A 16544-nucleotide genomic window follows, 5' to 3' on the forward strand; every position below is an offset into this window, starting at 1 on the left:
TTTGGCATTATTTGTCATGAAGATAGATGGCATGAAAAACATAAGAAACAAACAAACAATTTATTACCATTATTTGGCATCAAGATAGATGAGATCTCTATATATTAGCTCACTTCAATCACTACTTCTGGGCTTTGTTCTTTATGTTCCTTTTTTCTTTCTTTTCAAATTTTAGTATAACGAGTATTTTCATGTAAATTATAATAGTACATGGTTTCTTACTATATATATTGTATAATAAAAACAATAAATAAACTATAGGGTATAATGAGTATTGTATTAGTATGAACAAGTATATCATTTACAGAATTCTTTACAGTATAGTATTATCAATTATGTGATGTTGAAAAAGATACAAAAAGGAACTGTATCAACCCAAAAAATGAAAATAAAGAACAACAGAAACAAAACAACCCAAAATGGGAAAGTTTTGCTTAACATTCTAGCTCTTGATGCACTGTTAGAGTTTCATCATTGAACTTATACTCTACATTGTCGCTGCTGCTGCTCCAATTGTCGTCGAAGCAATTGACTTGTCCTCTTCCGCTTGACGACAATGTTTCTTCTGTATCATCTTCGTTCTTGTCGTCACTGTCTTCCTCCTCTTCTTCAACCATATCTGCCCAACTCTTCTTCCCACCAACTGTTGGTGAATTATGTTTGAACTTATGATCAATAGTCATGTGTTCTTCCATTATCTTCATCGAGTCGTTTGGAATTGTGCCTTCTTCGTACTCGATATCTCCATAAGAAGTCTGTTTCCAGTCTCCTCCAGCAAGATCTTGAGGTTCATCACTGATTTCTCTGGAAAGTTTAGATCTTCCAAGGTTTGAATCAGTCATTGCTTGAGTATTTTCAGTGCTTGTGGGAAGCTCAAATGAAAGTTTTCTACTAGAACTTCTGCTGAGCAAACTTCGAAAACATTCAGTTGTCTTTCTCGAGTTTCCTCCTCCATTCATTCCCCATGAACAACTCCTTGGCTGTGTAAATGGAACCTCCAGTTCAATTGAATCAGGAGCTGCAGATCTATACTTTGTCTTGTAATTCGAAGCCGGTTCAGTTTCATCAGATTCAGAAGAATAGTCTACAACAAAGCCACTGTCAAAACTTTGATCCTTCCTTGAAGGATTCTCAAACAAAACTTTCCTAGTTCTTTTTTGCTGTTGCTTCCTTTCCTTTGACCGCCATCGAGTATTGAATTCCCAAAATGAGTTTTTCTGTTGAGTGAATGGAACTTCAACATTTTTTTTGGTTGGTGTCGGAGAAGTATGCAATGAGCAGCAGTTGAAACTCTCTTCTACTAATCTAAATAAACTATCTCGGTTACGGTTTCCCTTCATTTTGATGGGAATGCAGGAGACAGTTTTTCCTAGATTTTCAATGCAACAACCTTCAATCCATTTATCACTATGCAAATAATTATGTGAAGAATTTACAGCTCCAACTGACTTGTCATCACAACAGTCCCAGTGAGGATCAATGTCACGACTATTTTCGTTTATGTACATCTGTTCATCATCATGAGTCCACCTTGTGGATGCAGCGATCTGAGGAACACAATGCCCAGTTCTACCAGTCGTGTTCTTCGAGGTTATCGTGGTTCCGGCGCCGTTATCTTCTTCGTTCCCTGTTGAGTTGAACGACTTCGATTCTTTTTCAGTCAGCATGTGAAACGCGCGTTCAAATGATTTGGCATATGACTCTTCCGTAGGCTTGCCTCCAGAAGAAGCTCTTACAGACTGAAGCAGAGACTTAGCTTCTGTGAGCCGATTCGTAAGGATCTGACAGATCGCAAGATTGCATTTTTTGTTGTTATCTGCCTCGAGAGACAAAGCTTTCCTGCAAGTAAAAATTACTTCCCTTACAAACTTGTGAATTTATGATCCCTTGGATGTTAGAAAACATGACAAAAAAGCTAGCTCTCAGTTCAATGAGGATCAAAGTTTACCGAGGAAACCGACTCACCGGTAATAATCTTCAGCAACGTAGATATTGTTCAGCTGCAAGAAAGCCCAGGCCAAGTTGCCAAGAACTCTAAGTTGGAAAAGAATTTGTATTAGTCCGATGCTGAATCAATCAACAAAGAACGAAAATAAATTGAATACCTACCTTGATTTCTCTTGCTCAATAGTAATTTGCACTTTCTTCCCCTGGGATCTTGCAGCTTTCGTCCTCTTGCCACCAAAAATCGTGCCGTCTTCGATCTGTTTCAGTTTGCGTTGAAGCATATCGATCTCTTCTTCTATTCTTCCAGACCTCTGAAAGAAAATACAGTATCAAATGAGTTCCTATGTGACTTACTTTACAATGATTTCTTTCTCGTACTAATCAGAATACAGTGATCACATTTATCAAAAAACAGAAGTTCTTACCTTGTATAATTCAATCAATACATTGTCAATAGATTCCTGAGAATCATAAGGGCAGAGATGGCGAAAGGATTTGATCGCCTCAATCGCTTCATCAGAGCGGTCCAGCTGCTTCATCACTACAGCCATGTCTTTCAGTGCACTGTCCACTCGATCACCGGCATTTATCGCCGCCCAAAACAGAGAAACAGCCCTACTCGGATCTTTTTCTATCAACTGCAGAAGCAAAAATGGCCAAATACGCTAAGTTCTGAAAACTAAACAAAAATAGTTCTTAAAAACGTGTTTTTGGATTTGGAATTTGGCCAAGTGTTCAACTCTTTCACTTACAAAAATGGAGGAAATTTACTTGATTTTCAAAAACCAAACTTAACACCCCCCACCCCAATATCTTTTTTAAGCCCAAAAATGACTGAAAACTCAGTACTCATAATACATTATAATCACTAATTATTTACAAACTTGTTGAAAGAAAAATACAGCTTTAATTTGTTTAGACTTTTAATCATTTCAAACAAACCCTACATGATCCACTTTATTAAACTAACAATCGAACAATTCATTCCTCTCTGTTTCTCACTAATTCCATCTTAAAGACCAACATTGTTCAGATAAACCACCACAGAGAAAGAAGAAACAGATCATAAAACAGAGCCAACAATATTCTATTCAAGAACCAGAAACTTCAAAACACAAAAAGAGAACAGACTCGCCAATACAATGAACAACGAATTCAAAATTTGACAAACCTGAACTTGTTTAGCCTTAACATAGGGAGAGTCCCCGGCGGGAACTTTGTGAATGACGTGAAAGAGATCAGATTTGTTCGCAAAATTAGGTGACGATCTTTTCCTCTCTGAGAAAGGTGCCGTTTTCGGTGACCGGAACGGCCCCGATTTCCACGAGGGTGGTGGGGTCAAAAATCCCTTGCAGGGAAAATTGTTCTTGCTGTTGTTAGTCCACATGCGTTTCTTCTTGTTTTTCTTTTCCCCGAGAAAAAATTCGCTTTCAGTTTCTCGTCCTAGAAAATTGACAAGAAAAAACAAGAGGGGATTTTCTTTTTCCTTCTTGAGTTAGAACTTTTGCGTCGGATCTTGCATGGGATTAATCCGGTTAGAACAAATACCGAGAGAAGTAAAGTGAAAAGGCGAGAATGAAAAACGATGATGTTCCTGAAGAGTGGGGAACAAAAAATAGCCGTTTTATATAATTACTAGCCGTTGAAAATTTCAATTACTTCACACGTTTGGGAACTCAAAGGAACGATGGTTGTTGATGGGTCGAGTCCGGTTGGATCATCTCCCGAAGTCAAATAACATTAGTTTTTTCGATAAAATTATTTAATTATTTTTTTAAAAAGTTATTTAAAATCAAATCGATACATGTATGTGCTGAGAACTAAGAATATGTTCAAACTCTTTCCTCCGTTTGTATTAAAAAAATGTATGCGTAATAAAAAGTTGTAAAATCATTAACGAACACATAACTTTGCTATTGTGACAAATTGAATTGTGTACATGTGATAGATCTTTACTCCCATGTGTTGAAAGGGGAGATCTTTGAGTGGAGTTTGATTGCTTGAGATCATAAATATGTCTAGTGATGTTGTTGATGATTCTTAAGTCTTATTTGTTCATGTTCAACGCAATTAGAATGTTCTGACACACTATAGTGCGCATAAATCTTGGAGGATTTTGAGAGTTTTAAGTTATTTCTTCTCCTTGTTCTGAGTAGTTTATTATCACTTGGTCTTGTGTGACATGCTTGTGTAATTTCTTTTTTGTGTTTGTTCCTTCAAAAAAAATGATAATGGTAAAGGGACAGCTGAATTTGGGACTTAACAATGAGACTTTATTTAATTAGCTCGAGAGGGACTTGTTTATGGTATGATTACAATTAAATTGTTCATAAGATAATGAATGATCTTTAAGAAGATAGCAATAATTATAAGGACAAAACAAATTAAAATTAACAAAAATATCAAATTGGCATATAAAGTTTGTTATATTTATAAATAAGTGGGATAATCATGATAATCTAAATTCAAATATTTGTTAATATATTAGTAATCTTAAATTACTGATATCAATATCAACCTAAAGTCATTGTATGATATTTACTTCCTACTGCAATATACGAAATGGCAAAATTACCACTACAATTTTAGTTCAATTGATACATGTTTGTATCGCAAAACAAGAGATTATAGCTTCATACACACATACACACATTCACACATACATAATCTACAATACATGTATATTACATTGTTGATGCAAGTATGTAAATGATAGATTTATATCGATTAATCATAAATTCCATACAAAATTACTTTTGATCGAACCAAAAATAGATATAGAAAAAAAGTTGTTTTAGATGCTTCCTAAATCATATTATTTCTTAATTATCTAAAATTACTTGTTATTTTATTTCATAAACGATTAAAGTTGTCCTTCACACCAATTCATCCTATATTAATTAAATATAAATTGATTCAACATTTCTATAACCATTATTTTTCTTCAACCTATATAAAATAATTTAAATCAAATAAAATATTTTACAACTTAAATAATGTATTTTTAAAAATAACTAATAACAAAGTTGTTTTATTTTAATAACATATATTTATTTCAAAGTAATATAAAATATTTACAACCAACTTAACAAAATAAAAAATTTATTGATTTGTGATTGATATTCCTCACTTCTCTTTCTTCCTATTTGGGATTTATTTATCTTCTTTATGACCTAAATGATCGTCTATCTGATCAACGCGATCGTTTAACATTGTCAACACAATTGTTTATATTTGAAGTCATTTTTCATAGTTTAAAAATAACTACGTGATCGTGTGAATGCGATATAAACGATCGTTTACCAAGTCAACACAATCGTTTAGATTTGAAGTTTTTTTTTTCTATTGTTTAAAAAGAATTACACGATTGTGTGAATATAATCTAAATGATCGTTTACCCAGTCAACATGATTGTTTAGATTCGAAACATTTTTTCCTTCGTTTAAAAAGAATTACAGGATCACGTGGATATGTCGTAAACAATCACGTAGCATAATCAACAAGATCGTTTATATTTGAAGCATTTTTTATCATCTTTAAAAAAACTACACGATCGTGTATCATTTCCTACATGAGCGTGTATCATGATTATTTATAAGAATAATTACATGCGTGCGTTTGGCCAATTAATCTAGTGTTAACTGGGACTTTTTTTTTTTTTTTTGCATTTTTCATTGTAAGTGTGGATTTTTTTTGTCGGTTTGTTGTATTTTTTAAAGAATAGTTGCAAATTTAGCTATTAGATTCAAAATAATTAAGTATATTGCAATATTTTAAATTTTTTGAAAATTTATCAACTAGTGAGAGACCATTTCGCAAATATTGGTATATCAGCTATAGATTATACAAGTTTATTAGCAATACAAGTCTATCATGCTATATTTGTAATTTTTTAAAAATGTTGTTATATCCTTAATTATTATTTCTAAAATGGTCATCAATTACAATTTTACTTTTTTCAGAGACTCTTATATATAACGATATTTTTATTTTATTTTATTCAATCATTTAATTCAAATAAATAAAAAATATACAATATTAATATTCAATTATAAAAAAGTATCAATACTTAACCTAATAAATGACTCTATTAAATATCATGATATAAATAATTAAACAATGTCTCCTGTCATTACAGCTAAGTTACCAAAATTTAATAAACAATTTTTTGGTGGTTATTTTTCATAAATATAATAAACCGATAAAACACGTACAATGTGTATAACAAAATGAAAAAGCTCATTAATCTGGTTATTTTAAATATTCCATATTTGCTCTTTCTTTTCATCGTTTTCCTTTCCTCCCCTAATGTGTTTTTTTTGTCATTTTCCATATTCATTCTTTTACAATTCAGTCCAAGCCCAACAAGCAAATGAGCCCAATAACACATAAAACTCATGAAATTTCTCTATAAATAGAGACCATTGTCATTCATTTTGAAAGATTTTAGATTGAAGTAAAATTTGAACATTCAAACTTCTACAAGCTCTCGATATGTGTAAGTCCAACCAACATATTTTGAAAGACTGAACTCATATCAACATTTTCTGAAAGATCGAATACTTGGAAGATTAAACTTTTATTGGATTTCAGAAGATTGAAGTTCATATCGACTTGTAACTACAACATCCTAAAGACCGGAGATCGATAATTTTTAACTTGTATTCGAGATAAAATATCAAATTAGTAAATACTAAAGATTTTATTCACAATATTCATCAATATATCGAAGTTCAATTCCAGGAAATACATTTATTCAAAATCTCACGTGAAACTGCATTAAACTAACTATGATTGATTTAATAAATATTAGCTCAAACCACGTAGGAGTACAAACCCATCTTTAGTGGATCAATTACCGGCATAGGATATCCATCTTTGATTTATTAAAAAATGTTGTCCATTTGGATTTTTTTCAAATTAATACCGATAGAACATTTTCTTACCTTCAATTTATTCAATTTTTGTTGAGATTATTTTTTATCAATTGATTCAATTTTTCGATCTAATACTCTCCGAATCTAGTAAATAGATTTTGCCAAAACAACCCACTCTTCTCTTTCCAAACTCCAATAGAACAACAGCCCACTATTCTCTTTTAAAATTCGGCCCAATGGGTTCTTTGTAAGGTGAGCCCACTTTGTAAAATAAAATAGAAAAGAGGAAAACCCTAAAACCACTTCTTCCTCACGCCACCATCTACTCCTCCGGCAGCTGAGTGTTGCCGCTCCTTTGCTCCAGTTCACGGCTGCTGCTGCAGCCATCGTCTTTCCTCCCTTCGCGCCGCCGAAGCTTCAGTCACAGTGGTTTTGCTCTGATTTTCTACTCCTTTTCTGTTACTGGTAGGTATTCTCCCAGCTTCCATCTATGGCTTTCTTCTCGCTTGGAAAACACGAATTTCAATTTACCTAATGATATAATGGAGGATTTGTTTGATTAAGGAACTATTTAATTCATAGTTTCATTGATTAACCGAACAACTTCAACCTGACTGATGTCAATTGGTTTAATCACTTCAATTTTATAAACTAGCTTGCTACAAAAGATAAACAAACAACAATGGAGTGTGTCCATAAAGAACGTGTGAAGAAAACGGGAAAACAAAAGTAGAGCGAAAAGAAAATAAAAATTTTGCAATGCCCATTCTGATCTTTACATTTTCCATGACATTGCTCTTTCACTCATTATTTCTAGCTCTACCTTCTTATATCCCCTGCAATGAATTAGAGAAGAAATGTCCGCATACTGTAGATATAGGGAGGAAGGCCTAAAGAATAGCTCAGATTCGTAATGGCCCTTTCGTGATTCAAATCACTCACTCACCCTAAGAATTGAGTAAACCACAATTAATTCACAATTTTACTTTTACTTTTAAACAATGGACAAAAGTATAAAATTTGTCTTCTTTAACACCATTTTGTAGAATGATAAAAAATTGAAGAACTTAGAAAAGAACAATGTAAGTAAATGAAGTAAAAAAAATATGGCAGAATATGGTGAATTTCTCTCCTATAGCCACTTCTATATAAATATCTATATATATTGCATAGATATAGATAGTCAGGAAAAGGCCATTAATGAGAGTATAGAAAAAATACCATTAAAAATTCCTTAAGAAAAGGTATAATTATCAATAAACTAAGGTGTAAAAAAGGTTTTTAGTTATATTTGGAATTCAAAAAAAATCTGTGCCCTTTGATTAGTTATCCTTAGAAAAGCGGCAGAGCCTTCTACTTATAGGCCAACTCCTGATTTCTAAAGCAATATATTATGCAACTTGGCTGCAAAATCTCTAATTCTCACGAATTTTCTTTGTTTGGTTTAAATCTTTATAATGGTTTTTCGTGGTTGTCATAGGTCATTCGGCTTTGGGTGAGCTAAACATTGGATTGAGATATGGCATCTTTTGTAAAGCCAGAGAATGCTTTAAAACGAGCCGAAGGTAATGAACATAATGTTATCTTTTGGATTTGCCATAAATTGAGTTCTATTTGGGAGTATGCCATGATTTTTTGGGTACTTTGTTTTAGTTATATGTTAGGTTCTTTTGATGAATTCATGTACTGTAAGTTCTCATAATTCAATGAACGTTTTCAATTTATTGTTTGTTTGGAAGTTGGTTCAGTATACATGTTTTGATAAACATTGAGAATATATACATTATTGGTGTGTTGATGTCTGTAGATTTAGTGATTTGACTCTTCGAAGTTTTCCTTGAAGTGTTCACCTCATGGTAGTTTTCATTTTACTTTAAATGAAATTTAGGTGGTAAGGGTTTTTTTTTGGGTGGCTCGTGACGTGTTAATTTTATAGTTGGATAGCATATTCATGTCTTGAATTTTACGTTATCACGTCTTATTTTATTATTGAAAACATATAATTTGGTTCTTCTATCCTTTGTAAAGGCTTCTGAACTCTATTTATTTTCTTATTTCTTCTCATAATATAATGTCCACACCATAATTTATTTATAAGATGTAGTTGGAAGACATATTAGGACATTGGAATACCTTTTTCTAATTCCGGGGGTATTCAGTTTGCCGTTGTTGTGACTTGTGTTTCTTGTAACTGGAGTACCAAGTTTGTGTTTGTGGTTCACACTGTTGATGTATTTACCCTATTTTGAAAATTTATGATGTCTATTGTTTTTTTTGATGTGAAATGAAGAATAGCATTTCTTCAATTTATTCTCCTTGTATGTTTTCAGAGCTGATAAATGTTGGCCAGAAGCAAGATGCCTTGCAAGCCCTTCATGATCTTATCACTTCAAAAAAATATCGAGCATGGCAGAAACCTCTTGAGAGGATTATGTTTAAATATGTTGAGCTCTGTGTGGACATGAGGAAAGGAAGGTTTGCTAAGGATGGTTTGATTCAATATCGTATTGTTTGCCAGCAAGTCAATGTTACTTCCTTGGAGGAAGTAATCAAGCACTTCATGCATCTTTCCACTGAGAAGGCAGAGCAGGCTCGTACTCAAGCTCAAGCCTTAGAAGAAGCTCTGGATGTTGATGATTTGGAAGCTGATAAAAGACCGGAAGATCTGATGCTTAGTTATGTTAGTGGTGAAAAGGGAAAAGATAGATCTGATCGTGAACTTGTTACCCCCTGGTTTAAATTTCTGTGGGAGACCTATAGAACGGTTCTTGATATACTAAGGAATAACTCAAAGTTGGAGGCACTTTATGCGGTAGGTGGTCACCAAGCTTGTTATTTGGTGTATGAGTAATTGAGTTAGTTTTTCAGTTTATATCTTTTAAAATGTGAGAAGTATGTCATGCCTTAAACTTTTAGCATTACTGTGGAACTTAATATTGGGTCTGGGAGTCCTAGTTCAAACCCTGTCATATTGTAACCTAGCTTCCTAATGGTTCTAATGGTTGAAGGATTTATGAAGGCTTTTGATATTGTATCTGGAACTTATGTTTAGGGCTCCTTGGATCAACTTTGCCATAAGAAACCAATTTTTTTGGGGGTTAATTTACAACTTTAGTTCTTAAAAGATTCCTTTTGTATTTTATAAAGGAAATTTATTTGACCCTTAATTCTTTACCTTTTACACATCACAATTTTTGGAAGAGGGTTACAAAAACTATTCTGGACAAGATCAGACTGTTTTCAGTTTGGACATTATTTATTTAGCATTGGTTAGAACTTACACATTGACAAGTCTAGCATTTTTCATTTGTAGATGACCTTGATGTCTTCTGTACATTCACTAGATGAAGCATGTAAATTTTTTGTACTGAGATGTAATAATTCTTGTAGTATTTTTCATTTGTAGATGACAGCTCATCGTGCCTTCCAGTTCTGTAAAGTGTATAAAAGAACAACAGAGTTTCGTAGGTTATGTGAAATTATCAGAAATCATCTTGCTAATCTCAATAAGTATAGAGACCAAAGGGATCGGCCTGATCTTTCTGCCCCAGAGAGTTTGCAATTGTACCTTGACACAAGATTTGAACAGCTGAAGGTTGCCACAGAGCTTGAGCTCTGGCAGGTCTGAACTTTTTCTCTCCATATAAAGTAGTGGGCAATCTCAAGATTTCAGACATTCATATCAAGATTTCTTTTATACAAATACTGTCAATTCAGAAATCTATTTGTCACTAATTTTTGCAGGAAGCTTTTCGTTCCGTGGAAGATATTCATGGATTGATGTGCATGGTGAAGAAAACACCCAAACCATCTTTGATGGTGGTGTATTACGTCAAATTAACAGAGATTTTCTGGATATCAGATAGCAATCTTTATCATGCTTATGCATGGCTTAAACTTTTCTCCCTTCAGAAGAGTTTCAACAAAAATTTAAGCCAGAAGGATTTGCAGCTGATAGCTTCTTCTGTTCTTTTAGCAGCACTTGCAGTGTCTCCCTACGACTCTAAGCATGGTGCATCTCATTTAGAACTTGAACATGAGAAAGAACGGAATTTGAGGATGGCCAATCTTATAGGGTTCAGTTTAGATTCCAAACTTGAAAGTAGAGATGTGGTAAAACAATTTGGCTAATTGGATTTTCTTTTATATTTTTCACCGCTTGTACATCACCTTACTCTCTCTCTGTTCTTGTTTCATCCAGCTTTCAAGGGAAAATCTTTTTTCTGAACTGGTATGTCTGATTGACTTTACTTGGTTACTTTGTTAAATATTTCCCTCTTACGCTCTGAAAGTATGATACTTGACAGTTGATTCACATTCATTTTAAATATTAAGGTTGGATAGTAAATTTCAATATTGGAAATTAAACGACTAATGGAATTGTTTCTTATCCAGAAAAAAGAACACCATGCTTCATATTGAAAGATTGCAACTATTGTTGATGTATGTTAGTCAATTTTCATTTGGGCATATTTGCAATCATCTCCATCTCACCTTTTTTATTTGAAGAACTATGTTTTTCCATATACCATGGAAATGCCATGCAAATATGTATCTTAACTTTTAGTATTTTGCTCAATTTTCGTTAGGCGATTTATATGAAGAATTGTGTTTTTTCTTTTACTGTGGAAAGGTTATGCCCCGTATAATAACTTTTCATTTACTATGTTTAGCCCACTGTAAACTGAAAAAAAAAAAAAATCATTAGGGCTGATGTGCAATCTTCTATCTCATCTCTTTTACATGTAAAACTGTGTCTTTTTCGTTTACAGTGACAAATCTGTATCACAACTTTTATTGTGTACTCGATAATTCTAGTTCTATTTTCTTAATACATTTCTGTTTTTCTTTAGGTGTCTAAAGGAGTCCTAAGCTGTGCAACTCAAGAAGTTAAAGATCTTTATCATCTTTTGGAGCACGAATTCTTTCATCTTGACCTTGCAACAAAACTGCAACCCTTGCTAAACAAAGTGTCAAAGCTTGGAGGTAAGCTTTCATCAGCTTCATCTGTCCCTGAAGTCCAATTGTCCCAATATGTTCCTGCTCTTGAAAAACTTGCTACCCTGAGGCTGCTTCAGCAGGTACCTTTTGTCATTATTTATATATTGTTAATCTTGCAAAGCTATTGCTCATACAGATAAAAACTTTGCTTGGTAATTCAACGATCATGCACTGAACTACTTATTTATCTTTTTTATGCCAGGTCTCCAAGGTGTATCAGACTATGAAAATTGAGAGTCTGTCGCAGATGATCCCATTTTTTGATTTTTCTGCCGTGGAGAAAATATCAGTTGATGCAGTTAAACAAAATTTCATTGGCATGAAAGTTGATCATTCGAGGAACATTGTGTTATTTGGCAATCTGGTACTGAAAAAATTCTGTCTTCTTTTCACTTTCTTCCCTTTCTTTTGCACTAAGGGTCAAGGGACAAGGCCGCTGAGATGATTCTTTCCCCCTTAATGTTAATGTATCCCATCTGATTTTTGACTGCCTGTTTAAGATTATGATTTTAAACCCAGGTGATTTGTCTCTGGCTTTTTCAATTTGCTAGTTGACATTATGTTCTACGTGTCTTTAGATATCATTAAGATCACTTAAGTCACTTGTAGATTGAGAAACTGTAATTTGCATGACCTTCCTCCCTAAAGATTGGAGGGGTGGGTTACTGTACAAAACAGACATTTATATTGGATTTAAGGGGATTACTTTTTCTGTTTTCGTTTATTTATTAAGACTAAGGGATTATAGTCTGTTTTGTATATCTTTAGCATAGCTGCTTTTTTATGGAGTGAAGACTAAAAAGTCATAATTGTTTTCTATGAATCAATTTAGGGTATCGAATCGGATGGGCTTCGGGACCATCTAACTGTTTTCGCAGAATCCTTAAACAAAGCAAGAGCTATGATCTATCCTCCAGTTTTGAAGGCATCAAAAACAAGTGATATATTGCCAGATTTAGCAGATATTGTCGATAAGGAGCACAAGAGGCTCCTTGCTCGGAAATCTATAATTGAGAAAAGGAAGGAAGAGCAGGAACGACAACTTCTTGAAATGGTACCCTACTCTCATCAAACTGTGAATAACCATATTCATTTTTCTGTTGGTGTATAAATGGAAAAAAGATGTGATGAACTGTGTTTAGGAACGCGAGGAGGAATCAAGAAGGTTAAAATTACAGAAGATAACAGAAGAGGCTGAGCAGAAGCGGCTTGCTGCAGAATATGAACAAAGAAAAAACCAACGGATTCGCAGGGAAATAGAAGAGCGAGAACTTGAAGAAGCACAGGCTTTACTTCAGGAAGCTGAAAAGCGTGTCGGTAAAAAGAAGGGAAGCAGGAAGCCGGTTCTCGACTCTGTGAGTTCTTTTTTGTTGATTTTTTTTTTCTTATTTCGAAATGATGTAGAATTGATTAATAACATTGGTTATATATCTTTAGGAAAAGTTGACAAAACAAACTTTAATGCAATTGGCCCTTACTGAACAATTGAGGGAGAGGCAGGAAATGGAAAAGAAGTTACAAAAGCTAGCTAAAACTATGGATTATCTAGAAAGAGCAAAAAGAGAAGAAGCTGCAACATTAATTGAAGCTGCATTTCAGCAACGGTTGCTTGAAGAAAGAATGATTCATGAACGTGATCAACAGGTCTTACTTTCTTAGTGATTTTGACTATCATTGTATACATTTGGTTTTAGTCGTTTTATTGTTATTATTATTATTATTTTAAATTGTGAATATGTGCTAATATATCATTTAATTGTTTATTTCTTATAGATAAGGAGGTTTCTCTCATGTATGATACTAAGATTCACAATAGAGATTCTAGTATATCCTCCAGTCACTTAGGCTATATCGCAGAGTTTCTTCTTTCTAGTTCAGATCTCTATAATCCTATGTGAACTTTGATAAAGATATGCAGATGCTTTTAGAATTACAATTTTCCAGGGTTACTTTTAATGTCTCTGACATTGAACCGGTAATTTTTTCTATGGTCTTCTTAGACCTGGTGTACACTAATTTCTAGTCTTACAATGTTTTGCTTTGTTTTATATAAATTCAATCAATCTGTTTTTCTTTTTTGTGTCGTCAATTTTTTCTTGCGATAGCTGATGGTATGTTAATGATAAACAGGTGTTTTTTAGTTCCATTTTATTGAAAATTGAGTTTTTGTTTTGGTTTTCAGCTGGAGGTAGAGTTAAGCAAGCAGCGCCATGAAGGTGACCTCAAGGAAAAGAATCGATTGTCTAGAATGATGGAGAGTAAGGTTAGTAGTTCCATTTTCATATGGCTCTATTGGGTTAGTCTTAAACTTTGTTCCCTCCAAGTTTTAGTATACGTTGGTCTTCGTTATCAGGTACTGTAATCACAATGTTTTTTTATTTAATTGTTTTGTGATTTATAAAATAATCTTATCTATAGATCAAAATATTATAAATCTTATTTTAAAGTCAACCCGAAAAATTTGCATGCTTTATTTGATCAACTAACGTTTTTTCTCTCCTAGCATAATGTGTTGTTTACAGATATATTAATTATAATTTTATTTAAATATATTCAAGAACCCACAATATTTATGTCGAAAAAGAAGAAGAAAAAAAAGAACCCACAATGTTAAATGTATAATGTACTTTTATCCAATAATAATTTATTTATTTTTCTTCGAATACAACTAACATGCAATCAGACGGTTCTTTTCAGGGAGGGGTAACCTCTAACCCTTACACTTGCCCTGTCTTTTTTACTCCGTTTTTTTAATATATGCATTTGTTTATTATGAACGAAGTTAAGTTTGCTTTTTACAAATATATTTTAATTAGTATTTTCCATATTACATTCTCCAAAACCACTCCTTTAATGTAGCAATAATAGGATCGAGAGTGTTAATCATCATGGGTTGGCCTAGTGGTAAAGAAAAGCGATAGTCTCAATAAATGTCAAAGAGGTCATGATGTCAATCCATGGTGGCCACTTGAAAAAAGAAATCTGAATTGTGGCTTTTTGTTGTTTTTGGAATTATGTGATAGTATCCCTCTTATGGGCACATCAGACTTGGGGCGCTTTTTGTTCTTATTTATTACCTGAGAAAATATAATAATAGTATCAATTTTATCATATTTACTTCGTAGGTGTTCTGAAGTGAAATTTGAATGTAGGAATCTTTGCAGAAATTGACTTTTGAGACATGATTAAATTTAACCTTTTGTTTTGTGCTCTGCAGAAAAGTTTCCAAGAAAGAGTAATTAGTCTTCGTCAAGAGGAATTCAGCAGACGTAGAGATGAGAGAGAAGAGCATATCAGGCAAATAATTCAGGCCCGGAAAGCAGAAAGGGAGGCTCAGAGAAAGAAAATCTTTTATGTAAGGCGTGAAGAGGAGAGGATTAGAATATTACGTGAAGAGGAGGAAGCACGCAAGCGTGAAGGTATTTGTTTAAAATGATCTGATTTTCTATGGGGTCAAACATCATTTTGTGCTTTTTGAACATATCGGATATGCACTTATCGACTGCTTAAGAGATCCCTCCTTAGTTTTTAGTTTTTCATATGTAGTGTATTTAGCTATAGCTGATATTGGTTGTTTAAAAATGTGTTGATATGTAATTTGTCTTTGGTGATGACATCTTTTGAACTTTTGCAGAGGCGGAGAGGAGAAAGAAGAAGCTGAAGACAGCTGAACGCTAAGGCTAAATTGGATGAGATAGCTGAGAAGCAGAGACAGAGAGAGCGAGAGTTGGAAGAAAAAGAAAGACTGAGGAAAGAAAGTCTCTTTGGTAGTGCCAGATCAGGTGATGCTCCTGCTCGACCTGATGTTGCTCCTAGTTCTCAGCCTCTGGAGCCAGGGACTGCTGCTCCTGCTGCCGCTGCAGCTGCAGCTGCTGCAACATCCCCAGCAAAATACGTGCCAAGGTTTCGACGGACTGAAGCCTCCAACCCTGATGCACCACCACCTGATTCTGGTCGATGGGGAGGCAGCCGGCCTGATAATCGACCATCTCGACCGGACAGTTGGCGTAATGATGACAGCAGATCTGCATTTGGAAGTTCAAGGCCATCATGGTCCTCATCCAGAGCTCCTGCTCGTGCTAGCACTGATCGTTGATTGTGGTGGCAGAAAATTTTTGGGTAGGACCGAGGAAAAGAATAATCACATGTTTTTGCTACTAAACCTACTACTGAAGTTAGGGAAGAAGCAGCAGCGAGAAGGTTGTAATATTTGTTATGTTCTGTTGTGTGTTACATTTATTAGTGGAAGAGTTGTTCTTTTTGTTTTATAATGAAATGAATGTGCTACATCACATGGCTACCAATTTATAGGCCAACATTTTTAGTTACATTGTATTTTTCTTTGGTTCTTAAATTTTTCCTTCGATCTTTTGAGGGGGGCCTTGATGAACTGCTGCTTACGAGCATTTTTATGGACTATATATATATGTTAATTGCTCCTTCTTAAGTACATTTCTCTTTTTGTTTGTTTGTTTCCATTAGTAGGAGCTTATCCTCAGGCCTCAAGTTATGTAACTATTAGAAAATCTCATTTTATGAAGTACGATTCAAGCTGTATTACCTGAATTTCAAACGAGTTTTCAGAGCCACTTAGAGAAAAGTCGAATTGCACTTGTATTAGAAAATCAGTACATTTCTGGCAATAGATTTTCATTCAATTGCACTTGTTACACTAAGGCAGAATGAGCTGTAGCATGGCAAATGGATTTACAAGACATG

The 16544-nt window shown here is 33.9% G+C and overlaps 2 protein-coding genes across 2 annotated transcripts; one reads left to right on the plus strand and one right to left on the minus strand.

Moving 5' to 3' along the window:
- Nucleotides 1-256: 256 nt before the first annotated feature.
- On the minus strand, nt 257-3544 carry LOC101215262 (hypothetical protein). Its single transcript, XM_004135682.3, has 5 exons — nt 3119-3544; nt 2373-2585; nt 2110-2258; nt 1966-2034; nt 257-1839 (listed from the first exon to the last, which is right to left on the minus strand). The coding sequence occupies exons 1-5, from the start codon at nt 3332-3334 to the stop codon at nt 435-437; spliced, it is 2052 nt and encodes a 683-aa protein (XP_004135730.1). The 5' UTR covers nt 3335-3544; the 3' UTR covers nt 257-434.
- Nucleotides 3545-7113: 3569 nt separating this feature from the next.
- LOC101209344 (eukaryotic translation initiation factor 3 subunit A) lies at nt 7114-16277 on the plus strand. Its single transcript, XM_011660769.2, is given in 15 exon segments — nt 7114-7289; nt 8305-8389; nt 9155-9636; nt 10231-10446; nt 10569-10937; nt 11026-11055; nt 11678-11905; nt 12028-12189; nt 12658-12879; nt 12968-13180; nt 13263-13469; nt 14008-14088; nt 15043-15244; nt 15460-15500; nt 15502-16277. Coding segments are annotated over 14 exon segments (2919 nt in total). The 5' UTR covers nt 7114-7289; nt 8305-8343; the 3' UTR covers nt 15922-16277.
- Nucleotides 16278-16544: the final 267 nt, after the last annotated feature.

The sequence above is a fragment of the Cucumis sativus genome, chromosome 1, assembly GCF_000004075.3.
Source record: "Cucumis sativus cultivar 9930 chromosome 1, Cucumber_9930_V3, whole genome shotgun sequence".
Classification (NCBI taxonomy): domain Eukaryota; kingdom Viridiplantae; phylum Streptophyta; class Magnoliopsida; order Cucurbitales; family Cucurbitaceae; genus Cucumis; species Cucumis sativus.